Source organism: Cricetulus griseus (assembly GCF_003668045.3).
Source record: "Cricetulus griseus strain 17A/GY chromosome 1 unlocalized genomic scaffold, alternate assembly CriGri-PICRH-1.0 chr1_1, whole genome shotgun sequence".
NCBI classification, from domain to species: domain Eukaryota; kingdom Metazoa; phylum Chordata; class Mammalia; order Rodentia; family Cricetidae; genus Cricetulus; species Cricetulus griseus.
Window position 1 is genome coordinate 270375192 of NW_023276807.1, and position 16672 is coordinate 270391863.

A 16672-nucleotide genomic window follows, 5' to 3' on the forward strand; every position below is an offset into this window, starting at 1 on the left:
TGACTGTACACTGACTGATCTGACTGTACACTGACTGGCATGACTGTACAGTGACTGATCTGACTGTACACTGACTGACCTGACTGTACACTGACTGACCTGACTGTACACTGACTGATCTGACTGTACAGTGACTGATCTGACTGTACACTGACTGGTCTGACTGTACACTATCTGATCTGACTGTACACTGACTGACATGACTGTACACTGATCTGACTGTACACTGACTGACATGACTGTACAGTGACTGATCTGACTGTACACTGACTGATCTGACTGTACACTGACTGATCTGACTGTACACTGACTGACATAACTGTACACTGACTGATCTGACTGTACACTGACTGATCTGACTGTACACTGACTGGTCTGACTGTACACTATCTGATCTGACTGTACACTGACTGACATGACTGTACACTGACTGATCTGACTGTACACTGACTGACATGACTGTACACTGACTGACATGACTGTACAGTGACTGACCTGACTGTACACTGACTGACCTGACTGTACACTGACTGATCTGACTGTACACTGACTGACATAACTGTACACTGACTGATCTGACTGTACACTGACTGATCTGACTGTACACTGACTGGCATGACTGTACAGTGACTGATCTGACTGTACACTGACTGACCTGACTGTACACTGACTGACCTGACTGTACACTGACTGATCTGACTGTACAGTGACTGATCTGACTGTACACTGACTGGTCTGACTGTACACTATCTGATCTGACTGTACACTGACTGACATGACTGTACACTGATCTGACTGTACACTGACTGACATGACTGTACAGTGACTGATCTGACTGTACACTGACTGATCTGACTGTACACTGACTGATCTGACTGTACACTGACTGACATAACTGTACACTGACTGATCTGACTGTACACTGACTGATCTGACTGTACACTGACTGGTCTGACTGTACACTATCTGATCTGACTGTACACTGACTGACATGACTGTACACTGACTGATCTGACTGTACACTGACTGACATGACTGTACACTGACTGACATGACTGTACAGTGACTGACCTGACTGTACACTGACTGACCTGACTGTACACTGACTGATCTGACTGTACACTGACTGACATAACTGTACACTGACTGATCTGACTGTACACTGACTGATCTGACTGTACACTGACTGATCTGACTGTACACTGACTGACCTGACTGTACACTGACTGACATAACTGTACACTGACTGATCTGACTGTACACTGACTGATCTGACTGTACACTGACTGATCTGACTGTACACTGACTGACCTGACAATACACTGACTGACCTGACAATACACTGACTGATCTGACTGTACACTGACTGATCTGACTGTACACTGACTGATCTGACTGTACAGTGACTGATCTGACTGTACACTGACTAATCTGACTGTACACTGACTGACATGACTGTACACTGACTGATCTGACTGTACACTGACTGACCTGACTGTACACTGACTGATCTGACTGTACAGTGACTGACCTGACTGTACACTGACTGACCTGACTGAACAGTGACTGATCTGACTGTACACTGACTGATCTGACTGTACACTGACTGACCTGACTGTACAGTGACTGATCTGACTGTACACTGACTGGTCTGACTGTACACTGACTGGTCTGACTGTACACTGACTGACCTGACTTTCATGCCCTGAAGAGAACTCTCGTGCCAAGGCAAAGTTAGCAAATATCTGGTGTGTGCAAGCCAGTTAATACTGCACAGACTTCCTTCTCTGCAAAATCTGGCTGCATCACACATTAGGCTCATATCTGGTAGATGTTCTCAGAGCCTACTGAAAAATCAAGAGTGTAAACACTAAAACTCGGCAGAAACAGAGAAGGCCCTTCAGGAGAACTGACAGGTTAGCTCTCCATTTAATTTGCACATAGACTCTTGCAGACCTAATGAAGGTTTTCAATTACCTCCTCCAAGAATGTGTGGCCTACAGTGCCTTAAAATAGGCAGCTTGGTACCAAGGCAGAAAAGAAATCGCTGGCATTGATCTGTTGTGCTTAAATTTGATGGGCTGTTTTAAAAGTTTGTTTTTCTCAATGTGTTTTGCAGTGTGTGTGTGTGTGTGTGTGTGTGTGTGTGTGTGTGTGTGTGTGTACGTGTGTGTACGTGTGTGTACGTGTGTCTGTGTGTCTCTGTCTATGTGTCTGCTCATGTGAGTGAAACTTCCCAGAGAGGGTGATGACAAGAGGCATCAGGTCCCCGGAAGCTGGAGTTACAGGAAGGTTGTCAGCCTCCAGACATGAGTGCTCATGAAAACTAGGGTCCTCTGAAAGAGTTAGAAGCACTCTTACCCGATCAGCCATCTCTGTAATCCTGATATTGTAATTAATCACTTTTAAATGTACAAACTCAAAACTAGGTTGTGTTCACACAAGATTTGTCGTGTATAGCACCTATAAGCCTAGTACTTTAAGAATATGACTTGTACCCATATTTAATGTCCAGGCACCTCTGAAGCCTTCAGTCCATCTGGGTATAAAAACTATCACGTAGAATAGTGGAGAGAGAGTGAGAGCTGAAGGTGTAGTGTTTATACAGATGGTATAGAAGGAAATCTCTGGGGCAAGTCTGTAGAACAGCACAAAATGTACCTATTCGTCTTTAAATTGTATCCCTTTAGCATCAATTAAAAATACAATTTGATTGAAGGAAAGACGGTCAGAAACTGAAGAGAAGTTCCTGACACCCTCTTCCCGGCCTCCTGCAGCACCCTCAAACACACAGGCCTCCCCTGTCCCCTCCTGTCCATCACACGCTCCCCTCCTCCTATTTCCTGCAGCGACCCCAACACACACAGATCTCAGAGTTTTATGTCTCCTAACATGAGAAACAGTGACGAAAGGGACAGTTCTGAAGGGAGGGCGTTGGTTAAACAGTGACGAAAGGGACAGTTCTGAAGGGAGTGGCGTTGGTTAAACAGTGACGAAAGGGACAGTTCTGAAGGGAGTGGCGTCGGTTAAACAGTGACAAAAGGGACAGTTCTGAAGGGAGGGCGTTGGTTAAACAGTGACGAAAGGGACAGTTCTGAAGGGAGGGTGTTGGTTAAACAGTGACGAAAGGGACAGTTCTGAAGGGAGTGGCGTTGGCTGGCTGCTGGTCATCACCTTAATGTTCTACTTCCAAGGGACACGTCACCCTAGAGCAGTGTCCCCAGCCTTCCCAATGCTGTGACCCTGTAGCTCAGTTCCTCATGTTGTGACCCCCGACCATAAAATTATTTTGTTGCTACTTCATAACTGTAATTTTGCTACTTTTATGAGTCGTAATGCAAATACCTGATATGCGGGATATTTGACCACAGTCCTAGGGTGTCCTTCATTCAGACAGTCCCAAGAGTTAGAGTTCCCAGAAAAAAAAAAATGAACAATAAGTAATACTTTCATGAAATAATGTTTCTGCCTACACCTGGGACTTCTAAGGAGCAAAGCTGATGCTTTCCTGACCCCTAAGGTCCAGTTCTGGAACCTCTTGAAGTCCACAGCTGAGTGTGTCTCATCTTTCTTATCCAACACATGCATTGCACAGATAGACAAAGGCACAGCCCTGAACAGCCAGTTTTCTGGTCTGGATTCACGGTAGCAGTCACAACTTCAACACCACCGGAACCCACTTTCGGCTTTGGCATGGGCTGGGCAGAATGGGAAAGGTCGCCTGGGTGAATCTAGGCAACTTTTATTTACAACATTGAAACCGATCTCCAGTCCAGCTGCTCAGTTTTCTCTTTGTCACACAAGTTGGAAGCATTGTAAATGTCTGTACTGCAAATCCACCCATCCTCATTTTACCGGGCTTTCTGTGGGGTGCCTGTATTTCCGGATGTTTGTAAATTTCATTCTGTCTGGCTTTTTCATTTCAGCCAATAAGCAGGGCTGTGCATTTTTGAAACATACATTATTATATGTTTGTCGAAAGAACTAGGAGATCCCTAAATCTTTCAGGATCTCTTGCTAGAGTAAGAGAAAATAGGGGGGCAAATAGGACATGATTTGATGTCTGACAGATATGTGTGTCCTAAAATCAGAAACAGTGACCAAAGGGACAGTTCTAAAGTGAATGGCATTGGCTGGCTGCTGTTCATCACCTTAATGTTCTATTTCCAAGGGACACTTCACCCTACAGCAGTGTTCTCAACCTTCCTAATAGGAAATAGTCCTGTTTTACAGATAGCATGGAAGCTCGGGGGTGAAATAGAAGAAATTCTATTTAATAACTATCTAAATCTTTTTAAAAAGTAATAATCTAGCTATTTGGAGAATCTAAATATCACCTAACTATAATGGTGTCATTCAGAGACAATGCATTCCCATACTAGATCCTGTGATAGTATCTCCATATAAAAACCATTTGTTGTTCTTATTCACATCTACTAAAATATTAAACAAGGAATTCTGTTTTCCAAATTAGCTTCAAATTCCAATGAATCTTTTTAAGAACAAAAATAGGGTATGGGCTGGAGAGATACTCATTGGTTAGCTGCATTTGCTGCTCTTTCAGAGGACCCAAGTTTGGTTCCCAGCACCCTAGTTGGGCTGTTCAGAACACCCAGCACCCTCGCTGGGAACCGCCCACTGTAGCATCACTACTCACAGACACACTTGCATCCATTTAAGTAGAAATAAGCAAATAAGTCTTAAATGAATAAGCTTGGTATCTGAAGTTTTGAACTTTCCCATAAATATTTTCTGTAGATCAGCCCATTTTCATCAGTTCAGTACACGTCTGTATGGCTCAGTGAAGTAAAAGATGGGCGTGTTACCACTTAACATACTAAAAAATATTACATCTGTATGCCTCAATAAAGGATGGACATGTGATAACTTAAACACACTAAAAATATTATATATGAACTATTGGTATGCTCAAAGGAAAAATATCCATAATGCATGAACTCTGACATAGCAGGATAATGAATTACATTTATAGAAATGATGCTTTTCCTGGGGATCGAAGCCTGGTTGTACCAATATTAGCTGATATTCACCATGCTTGGTTTCATCAGCTATTTTTTAGAGATTTTTGGCTATTTTACCAAATAAATTTCTGTTCATTAATTATGCAAAGGTATGTCAAAACATTGCACAAAGAACAAATGCTTTTGATGAATTTTTACATACAAGCTTGGTATTTAGTGGTGTAGACCACACAGGCAAACTCCCTCACCTTTACAAATGCATGGAACTAGAAAGGGATGTGATGTGGGCTAGGGATTTAGCTTGGTGGCAGAGTATTTGCCTAGCATGTGCAAGGCCCAGCGTTCAAAATCCAGTAATGCAAAAACAGGGATGGGGACCTTGAAGATTAACTCCGAGGACCATAGCTCAGATTTAATAGTAAGCTGTTAAAGCCTGGCGTGAGCTTTATCTATGCTTTTGGGTTTATTAAGAGTATTTTAACTGCTTAACTAATTGTTAACCTTTTTCTCTCTACTGTGACATTTAAGCATATCCTGCATTTGAAACTGGTTGCTGTTATATCTTGGTAACAAGATTATGTTTGATAAGACTATATCTTTGGATTATAAGTCAACAGTTAAGCTATATGACTAAATCTTAGATACTTATAGGCAAGATCATAGACAACTTCCAAAGAATGAATTCTCTGACTAGACTTTCTGATTGCCAGAGCAAACATCAGTTTGATAGTCACAGGAACACACAGCAATAGAAATATGAAGCAAAATGATTTAAGAGGTTGAGGTCTAAGCAGGCACATACATGCTGTCATGGTGTCACGAAAGCGCTGTGTGTTTGAGTCATCATTCCTTACCACAACCACACAGAAGAAATGGCTAAGTGTGAAAACCCTCAGCAAGAAGGACAGAAATTTTGCAAAGTTCATGGTTGTATCAGAATTATGAGAAATCGGAGATCACTGTATTGTCAAGTATCTTTTTGCAGAGAATAAGAATTGTACTCATTATTTTCCCTGCAGAGAGTCTAAATTGCACTTGTCTTTTCCCTTAACAGATAATTCTGAAATAATCAACAGAAACGGGATGGAATGCCAAGAATCTGCATTGAGAATAACTAAACATTGTTACTGTACATACTATCCTGTTTCCTCCACGATAGAATTGCCACAAACTGCATGCTAAACTTAGTTCTTCTGGAGAGACCACCACCCTAAGGCTAGTTCCACTATGTCATATATGAGTATTAAATATGGTATGCTTAGTATATTCCAGCCTAAGATAGATAACTACCTGAGACCAGCTGCAATGTTCAAAGACACAAAGGATGAGGTTTTCTTTCCCAGGGTTGTAAGCATAGTTTCTGTCCCTAGGAATATTGTCTTATCTCCGTAACTATAGCCGATGCAGAAAGTACAGCCAATAGACTCATTTCGACTCAGAATATTTCAAATTTAGCAATAAACAGTTAGCATTAGTTTAAGTACTTATTCCAAGGGCAGGTTCGATCCTAACTCCAATCACCGTCATTTCATTTCCTGACTGGATCAAAGGGTATGGTTCACTTCTTGACAAGATGAACGCTGCAGCAAAGACAAGAAGTGAAGTAAAACAGATACCTGCCTGGCAGGTCTAAAATTTGAATGGCAGTTCAAGCACAATTGCTGGGGACACATCAGAGTGTGGGATTCGGTTTGCCTGGAGATGCCGCACTGAATCATGGGATTCTAGAATAACATTGCATAGATTGAAAAAAAAAAAAAAACTTTGCACGGTATGAGCTTCATACCCACCCAACAAAGTCTTGAAGGTATTATTTTACAAGTATATTTTTAAAGTTGTTTTATAAGAGAGACTTTGTAGAAGTGCCTAGATTTTGCCAGACTTCATCCAGCTTGACAAGAATTGAAAGGCTCATGCCAATAGTTGAATCTAAGGGATTGGTCTTTCAAACTCGCCCTCCGGTTGCCTGTTCCCCAATAGCTCTTCTAAACTAAAACCTAGTCCAACAGGGAAGCTGTAGGTGGGGAGGTCTGTATAATATTCCAGTTTAAGTATGTCTGAGTTTAGTCACTACAGATGCAAACTGTGACTTTAATCTAAATTACTATGTAAACAAAACAGAAGTAGATAGTTTCACTTTTTAAAATATCCATTACTGTTTTTGCATTTCAAAAGTTGGATTAAGGGGTTGTAACTAACTACAGCATGGAAAAAATAGTTCTTTTAATTCTTTCACCTTAAAGCATATTTTATGTCTCAAAAGTATAAAAAACTTTAATACAAGTACATACATATTATATATACACATACATATATATACTATATATGAATGAAACATATTTTAATGTTGTTTACTTTTTTAAATACTTGGTTGATCTTCAAGGTAATAGCGATACAATTAAATTTTGTTCAGAAAGTTTGTTTTAAAGTTTATTTTAAGCACTATCGTACCAAATATTTCATATTTCACATTTTATATGTTGCACATAGCCTACACAGTACCTACGTAGTTTTTAAATTATTGTTTAAGAAATGAAACAGCTGTTATAAATGGATATTATGTGTAATTGTTTAAAACATCCATTTTTCTTTGTGGACATTTTAGTGATTGAAGTATTTTGACTTTTGAGATTGAATGTAAAATATTTTAAATTTTGGTATCATCGCCTGTTCTAAAAACTAGAGGCATCAACCATATCAATTTTTTGATTGAGAAAAAAATCTGCATTTAATTCATGTTGGTCAAAGTCTAATTGCTATCTATTTATCTTACATCATAGACCTGATAACTGTAACAAAAGAAAAATCACATTCTGAGTATAATCTTGCATAGTGCTTGTATAGTGTTTGTTTTAATTTGTGGAGAGGTATTGTATCTAACTTGTATCACTTTGATAGTTTTCATCTTTGTGTATTATTGATCCATGTAACTTTCTCAGTTATAACGATGTAGTTATGCTACAACTTGCCTAAAACACTCATACTTGTTTATTTTTTTTCTTTGCTTATTCATTTAAACTCATTGAGAAGACAGTAGACATTACTAAAAGGTAAATTATGGGAGTCACTGAACTATTTTTGTAGACTAATTGTTGTAACTGTCTTTTTTTTCCTTTCATTTCATGATTTTTATTTTAAAAATTATTAACACATAGATATTTTCAGCCCTTTAATAATGGAGCATCAAAAACATCACCTGTATCCCCCAGCAAATAGAGATGACTGTATTTTTTACTATGATATCCATTTTCCAGAATTGTGATTATAATATGCAGAGAGTCAAATATGCCATTTACAATAAGGAGGAGGCAAGGCAAATGCATAGATGTACAAATATATGTACAACAGATTTTGCTTTTTATTTATTTATAATGTAATTTTATAGAATAATTCTGGGATTTGAGAGGATCTAAAACTATTTTTCTGTATAAATATTATTTGCCAAAAGTTTGTTTATATTCAGAAGTCTGACTATGATGAATAAATCTTAAATGCTTTGTTTAATTACAAAAACAAAAAAAAAAAACAAAAAATCACCAATATCCAAGACAGGAAGATGTCAGTCCAACAGCTACAGCCGTTAGGAAACTAACTTCACTTGTACAGGACTCCATTTCACTCTTGGTTTTCAGGGTGTAACAGCACTTCACAGACGTGTTCTTTCAGTCACATGCCACCGGTCACCTTCTGCTAAACCTTTCCGTAACACTTCTTAAAGAATTCCCCATTCGTTATCTTACAGTGTAAACGGGAGTCTAATTTGTATCAATTCTATGTTTTGGTTGTAATATTCAGTTCACTCACCCAATGTACAACCAATGAAATAAAAGAAGCATTTAAAAGGATTGTGTGAGCCTCCGCCTTCTTGTTTAGACAGATGATTAGTTGGACAGATAAATACTTAGACAGGAATGTTTTTATTTTGGTGTACTTACCACTGGATGCTATCAAATAACAAACTCTTTAAGTGGGGGAGGGGCAAAGCTTTGTGTTTATTTATTTTCTTGCTTTGGCTTTGCCTCTTTTACACTTTGGTTTGAGGGAGTACATACCACTCTGCATGTGGAGTTTGGAGGACACCTCAAGAGAGTTGATTCTTTCCTACACTGTGGGTCCTGGAGACTGAACTCAGGTCACCAGCCTTGGCAGCAAGCACATGTTTCCCCTGAGCCATCTTTCCAGCTCCAGGCTTTGGCTTTTCACAGCAAGAAAAATAAAGTGATCACTTGGGAAATACATTCAGCATCATTTAAAATTAGCAGCAGAACATCCTGCCATCTGGTCCTTTTGCTTGTGATTCTGACTGATAATGAAGAGACAAGAACAGGGCAAGAACAGGAGTTTCATTAAAAGAAAAGAGAGTGACCGTTAGCCTGCAATGCAGGCCTTCCAGAAGGAGCTTAAGTGGGCAGTGTGATTTGCAGCTGCTGCGGTGAGCCTGCTGTGTGCAACGGACCTGGCCACACAGACCAAGAACAGAACAGGACCTGGGGTGGAAGGGTCCTGTGACTCCTTGTGTCCACAAACCATGTTCTAGCAAGAGTGTGCCCTTAAGACTGCATCTCAAGGGCTGGAGAGATGGCTCAGAGGTTAAGAGCCCTGGCTGCTCTTCCAGAGGACCAGGGTTCAATTCCCAGCATCCACATGGAGGGTCACAACAGCCTGTAAGTTCAATTTCAGGCATCTGACACCCTCTTCTGGCCATCACAGGCACTGCATGTATGCAGACTTACATGTGGGCAGGTCACCCATACATGTAAATAATAAAAATAAAGCATAAAAAGAAACCCCTTTACCTCAAATCTGAGAAGATGTGAAATCAGGCTACTTTATCTTTTTAGCATAAAATTATTTAGATACAAGATGTCAGGTGTCTTATGTAGTTTTTTGTCAAAAAGAAAAATATTGTTTCCATTTTGGACTGTCTAATATAAAAATGGTATTTCAGACCCAGAAATTCATTGTCTGTCTTTAACTGAAGTTTGGGGTTTTTGTTTGTTTGTTTGTTGGGCTTTTTTTTTCTTCAAAAAACTACAGAATGGGAGCAGCAAGGCAAACTGAAATAATAGTCAATATTCTGGTGCTTCTAAAGCATCAGAAATATTTAACATACTGACTCTCTAAAGAATAATTTCCTCATTTAAAGTACTCAAGTGTATGAGAAATTGAGCAACCAAACTATTGCTGTTGGATGCTTCCCTCCATAAAAATGACTAAGTCATTGTGAATAAATGTGATTCACAAAGAATGAATTGATAATGACTTCCCTGTGCTCCTTGGTGGAGAAGATAGGGGAGGTGAGTGCAGGGCAGACCTAAGCTCCAAAGCCCATGTTTAATAGTCTGTGTAGATTTCCATCAAGTCCATGCTGTCAGTGAAGAGAATTGCTAATAACTGGCAAGTGATTCCAGCTGCTACAGAAGTTCCTAACTCACGGCAAGCAGATCCATAGCATTGTGTGCAGTGTGCTGCTCGATCAACAGTGCCTTTCAGGGTCTACTCCCATCCACAGCTCCACCCAGCACAGCCCACAGGCCTGGCAGCCTGCACACAACTTCACAATTTCTTCTCCTGTTTCAGTTGCATTAAAAGCTGATTGCCTGCCAAGTGGAGGTGTCTTCCCAGCACATCGAAGGTAACTTTCGTATGTGCTAGTTGGCTTTGTTTTAATAAGGTTGTTTCAGATAGCCCCACACATTGAGCTGTCTTCCTTAAATGAGGAACCAGTGACTGGTGTGGCTCACATACATTTTCCACAACCTCGGGCCTTACAAAGGGTTCCATATGCTCTCTGTGTAGATGAGAAATAAAAAACTCATAGAAGTGAGGCAACCCTTTTATGTTTGGGAACTTCAAGCCTTGGCTCGCCCTAACTCCACAGCCATGTCATTCTCCTGGATAAACTTTCATCACAGTTCTGAGTACATTATTGATGCAGGTTTAAAGTGAAGTGTTAACTTAAAACTTTTACTTCAAATACATAGGTTTCCTTCTCTATCACAAAAATACAATGTAAAAGAAAAATACTTTCTAGTTATAAACTACAAAATACTATTAGAGATCAAGGACAGATCTCAATTCTTTACGAGGACCAGAAGTGCCCTCTCTCCAGGGGCACCCAGTTTTGTTTATCTTTTGTCAAGTTCCATATGGTTCATCTAAAATTAAACAGAATGAGAACCACTGAAATTTGCCCAATTATGATGTTTCATGAAGTCATAGAGCAGCCAGACCCATGGATATAGTCCCAGAGAAGATGTGATTTGAATGTCTGGGGAAAACAGCCAGAGAGAATAAATTTCTGCATAAAGGTCACACATGGAAGGCATTCCACTAAGATCCAATTGTGTCCAGTGTGCCGAGAAATAGGATATGGCTCTTGTTTGCCTTTGTCTCTTTACTGAGGGTTGTCCCAGGCCTTTGGTTTATATAAGCAAAAAAGACTCATATTGGTTTTCATGTGCACATTAAAACAATAGAAATGAGGTCAGTCCTTTTCTTTTGCTAGGATAGCTTCTTTTCAACGGACAGCTCTCACGAGCACATGCGAGCCAAGTGTTGTGGTTGCCAGGGTCCCCTTCCCTTGGCTTCTACTGAGCCAAGTGCTGTGGTTGCCAGGGTCCCCTTCCCTTGGCTTCTACTGAGTCCTCAAGTTGAGGGCTAAAACCCATGCATTGGAATATGAAATAGACAGACTTGCAGAGGGAGAAAACTCATCAAAAGTACTTGGCAGTTTAAAGAACACTAGCCCAGAGATCTGGACCTGTCTGGATAAATTGATTGGGTGTATGCACACAGCCCAGAATAAATGCATATCCCATATCCAGGACTCTCACATGTTTATATGGAGCATGGTTCAAATATTAATCGTCTGTAATGACAAACTGTTTTCTAGATCTACAGAAAGGAGAGATCAGTGTCTGTGTGTCACAATGGTTTAGTGGCTAAGAGCTGGATTTCTGCCCAAGTTTAACTCTTAAGTCTACATCTGGACAAGTAAACATCAATTTGCTTCATGCATGATCTGAGACTCACAATTGAGACTATTTTGCTGAGTCATAAGGAGATTTAACTAAGAGGATGTGAACCAGCCCCGTGGAGTAGGCCTTGACACGGAACAACGGCTTGCTCCTCCTCAAACAGTATTCAAAGGAGTGCTTGGGCCCCACCTCAGTTATTTATCTCTTTGTTCTAGCCAATCATTGGTTGACAATGAGGAGGCTCCTCTTTCGTTTCCTCTATGACAATTAATGCCAAAAGCCTATGAGTAAATTATAGGAAATTTATAATGACAATAATGAGCCTCATTCTTTTTGTGGAAACCTCCAATTACATCAACTCAACAAATATTCAATAAGCCAAGACTAAGCACTTCTTAGAAGTTCAGGGGACAGGAACAAAAGCAAAATCCAACCTTTTGCCCCCCAGAGGCTCTCTGTTAGCTCCTCATAGGGCTCTGGGTAGAATCCTTCTAGACAGTCCAGTTTCTGTGGACAGAAGTCTCTGTCCTGCCTGGTCCCACAGCCATTAAGTCCCAAATAAGCACAAGGAGGCTTACATTAATTATAAATTGTTGGGCCTATGGCTCAGGCTTCTTATTGGCTAGTGCTCTCTCTCTCTCTCTCTCTCTCTCTCTCTCTCTCTCTCTCTCTCTCTCCCTCTCTCTCTGTCTTAATTATTAACCCATTTCTATTAATCTATGTATCTCCATATGGTCTTGGCTTACCAGAGAATGCCCAGGTGTCCTTCCTTCCCGGTAGCTACATGGCATCTCACTGGTGACTCACTCTCTTCCCAGCATTCTCCTAGTCTGGTAGCCCTACCTATACTTCCTGCCTGGCTGCATCCTGCCTGTCTGTTGGCCAAAACAGTTTTATTCATCACCAATAAAGAGAAGTGTATATTCACAGCATCCAGAAGGACATCCCCCAGCAAGTTTCTGGTGGAGGCTGCCAGTCCTTGGCATCCTTGACTTGTAGCTCTGCTGCTCCAGCCTCTGCCTCTGCCTCTGGCATCACATGGTATACTCGCTGTGTGTGTCTCCAGATGACCTTGTAAAGACACCAGTCATGTTGAATGAAGGACCAAAGTGACGGCTTCATATTGACTTGGTGACATCTGCAAGACTATTTTCAAATATAGACATATTTGCAGGAGTTAAGGATTCAAGGTGCATTTTGGAAGGATACATTTTGACCCTTGTGAAGCAAATGGGAAGTCAGTTTAAATGTGGAATATGATCCAAGGACTCTGTGTCTGCACGCCTAGCTCCCCTGGAATATGCTCCAAGGACTCTGTGTCTGCACGCTTAGCTCCCCAGCTATGGAGGAGTGTGCCTTGAGGTGAGGACTAGATGAAGGAAGTGGGTCACAGGCCCTGATTTTTTAGCTAAGCTTCACTCCCCACGCAGCTCAGTCAGTTTCCTGACTGCAGAAGCATTGTGACCAGCTGCCCTCACTGTGCCGCCATGCTGTCTCCCACCGTGTCCTCTTAAACTGTAAGCAGAAATAACCTGCAAGTTGTCAAGCACCTGACCGCAGCGTTAAGGAAAGTAAACAGGGCAGTAACAGCAGAAGAAAAACAAGCCCTTCTAAGATATGAGAGAGAGGGTGGGAGGGCCCTGCTCCTCCCCTGGGCCGTCTTGACCACACAGTCCAGAGAAGTTGGTTTCCAATTACAGAAGTGCATTTCCTAACAACCCTGAAAGTGTCTGTAGGACTGTGTTCCTTTCCAGACTCTGGCCAGAATCCTTCTTCAAGTCTTCCAGCTTCTGATTGGCCATCACCAATTCTTGCCATCCACAGCTTGCAGAACCACCATGCCAGTCTCTGCTGCTGTGGTCCCCTTCTCTTTAGACATCATCATATAAAAACATCAGCCGTGTCTATAAAGGCCTAGCCTAATGACCTCACATTAACTTGACAACATTTGCAAAGACTTTAGTTCACAACATAGATATTTTCCTAGGGGTTAAAAACTGCACGTGGAATTTTGGGAAACACATTTTGATCCATAACAAGTAATAAGGGCTCTTGGATAAACACAGCCTTCCATACAAATCCAAGTATTACTGCTTTGTGTAAAAGGCAAGTAGGTCCATGGCCTCATATGTTTCAGCATAGCTGTGAATGCAGCCCAACACATTTGGAGATGGTGACATCATGTCACAATGCCAAAAGGTTGGACTTCACTGCTAAGGGTTTCTGTGACTTTTGTCTGTAAGCAGAGCATGAGTCGCCATCAAGATGCCATGTTGTCTCGCTGGTGACTCACTCACCGTTTTCCTCTTCACAGAATTCTCCTAGTCTCATAGCCCCGGCCTCCACTTCCTGCCTGGCTGCATCCTGCCAGTCCATTGCCTGAAACAGCTTTATTCATCAATCAATAAGAGAAACATACATTAGCAGCATGCAGAGGACATCCCCCCGTCACTACCTCCATGAATGAATTGTGGAGCCATGTGGGAAGGAGGTAAAGGTGGCTACATAAAATATCAACACTACTTCTTTGAACGGATGTGCAGTCAGTGCAGTCAGGTGGAGGTAAAGGGGTAATTCTGCAGCATACCCCAACACCATACCCATGTTCCCCTAATGAGCTGGACTCACCAGGAAGACCCTGCTTGTTGCCAGCAGAGAAGCTGATAGAAGAACCAGTTGTTAGCAGCCTGAAACCTGGGCCAGTGTTCAGTGGCCCTGTCTCAGCACAAATTGAAGGAAGAAACAAAACGCTAGGTTTTAAGGAATAAACTTTGATTTTTTTTAAAATCAAAATTATTAGTGCTGGAGAGACAGCTGTTTTAGTTAAATGCCTGCCCTGTAAGCATGGGGACCTGAGTTCAATTCCCAGAACTCATAGACACGCCAGACGTGGTGGTGCACGTGTGTAATCCCAGAAATGGGGGGCCACCGTAATCTCATCAGTGAGACTCAGGCAGTGAGGACTGTCTTAAAAAGCAAGGCGGATAGCACCTGAGTGCCATCGCACCTCAGAGTGACCATTAGCTTCCACATGCATGCAAGCACACGCACACAGACACACACACACATGCATTCACCCTTGCACACATGAACATGTACACACACATACACATGCATTCACCTTTGCACACATGAACATGTACACACACATACACACACATGCATTCACCTTGCACACATGAACATGCACACACACACATGCATTCACCCTTGCACACGTGAACATGTACACACACACATGCATTCACCCTTGCACACATGAACATGTACACACACACACACAAGCATACAAACACAAAATGAAAATTACTATAAAAGTTCCTTATGAACAAAACAATTAAATTGTAAATAAGGATAGGCTGTTGCTACTTATTTGATTTGAAACTCAGACAAAGACAATAAAGCCATAGGTCAATGTATTTATGAGAAAGATGTCCGTTATCAGTGCAATGAAGAAAACCATGTTATTTTCTCGAGGATGTTATCATATCACTAGATAATATGGCATCTGTTTATAATAAAAAAAGTCTCCTGACAAACTAGTGCCTCTCCAAAAGAATTTAGACAAACGTCCTGCACCAAACATACCATGAATGATACCTGTTCAAAGGGTTCCCTTTACTGTCAGGAGCAAGACAATTAACTGAACCATAGTGCTCTGTTTCTACACTGTACAGGAACTCTTGTCTAGTAATGAGATATAAGATGTGAAATGTGCAAAAAAAAAATTGTGAATAAAATCAGCAATGCTCATCCAGACTGTGATGTCTGACAGAGAAAACACAAAAGAATGGAGGGCTGGTTAGATGTTTATGCAAATGTGCACATCAGATAGGCAGGATTAAGTCCATATGAACTAATTAAGTTAATCCCATTTGTTGAATTGTACACAGCTCAGTGGTTTCATGAAGAAAAAAATTGTTTCTCATAAGGCTAATTAATAGAGAGCAGGTTCAGGAGGGGCCCAGCTCATCACAGTCCTTGGAGTGCAACTGCCAAGAGATGCCCCCTTACACAGCATGGAACTTCCAGAGACATCAGAGCATGAACACCCCACAGCACACCAAGAATGGAAAGCAGGAGCCTTTGACAGTGGTGGGCCTGAGCCAGAACCCAGAACAGGAACACGCTCACAGAGTCAGTCATGTGGGGCCACACCTAATTGGAAGGAAAGCCGCAGTGTGGGGAGGAAGGGGAGAGCCTCAATAGAAAGCAAGGTTATCTGTCACACAGATTCATGAAAAAGCGACTAAGGCCGGGCGGTGGTGGTGCACGCCTTTAGTCCCAGCACTCTGGAGGCAGAGGCAGGCAGATCTCTGTGAGTTCGAGACCAGCCTGGTCTACAAGAGCTAGTTCCAGGACAGGCTCCAAAAGCCACAGAGAAACCCTATCTCGAAAAACAAAAACAAAAACAAAAACAAAAACAAAAGAAAAGAAAAAGCGACTAAGACTGCACAGAACAGTAAAGGCCTGAGGTGGAGCACTAAACCCAACTTAGCCGGTGATGACAACAGCAGAGACTGGTAACATGCTACAGAACCACCGGTAACAGCCACTTGCACCAACGACCTAGGTGTCACAAGGGTGTTAGTGTAGTTGGGACTCTGATGACCGAGGCAAGACAACCTCTCGGGCCTACGTTTTGTCATCTATAAATGGGAACCATGGGGACGAATATTTAGTGAGTGTCTGTGTTGTTATGGTTAATTA

At 41.4% G+C, this 16672-nt stretch overlaps 1 protein-coding gene across 8 annotated transcripts in view; it reads left to right on the forward strand.

Annotated features, from left to right (window-relative positions):
• Positions 1 to 8827, forward strand: part of Mbnl2 (muscleblind like splicing regulator 2) — a 155056-nt gene extending 146229 nt beyond the window's left edge. For all 8 annotated transcript variants that reach the window (XM_027393915.2, XM_027393914.2, XM_027393912.2 and 5 more), the window contains one exon: positions 6037 to 8827. In XM_027393915.2, the coding sequence (XP_027249716.1) occupies positions 6037 to 6051 (15 nt within the window). In that variant the 3' untranslated portion in view covers positions 6052 to 8827. The remainder of the gene's footprint in view (positions 1 to 6036) is intronic.
• Positions 8828 to 16672: the final 7845 nt, after the last annotated feature.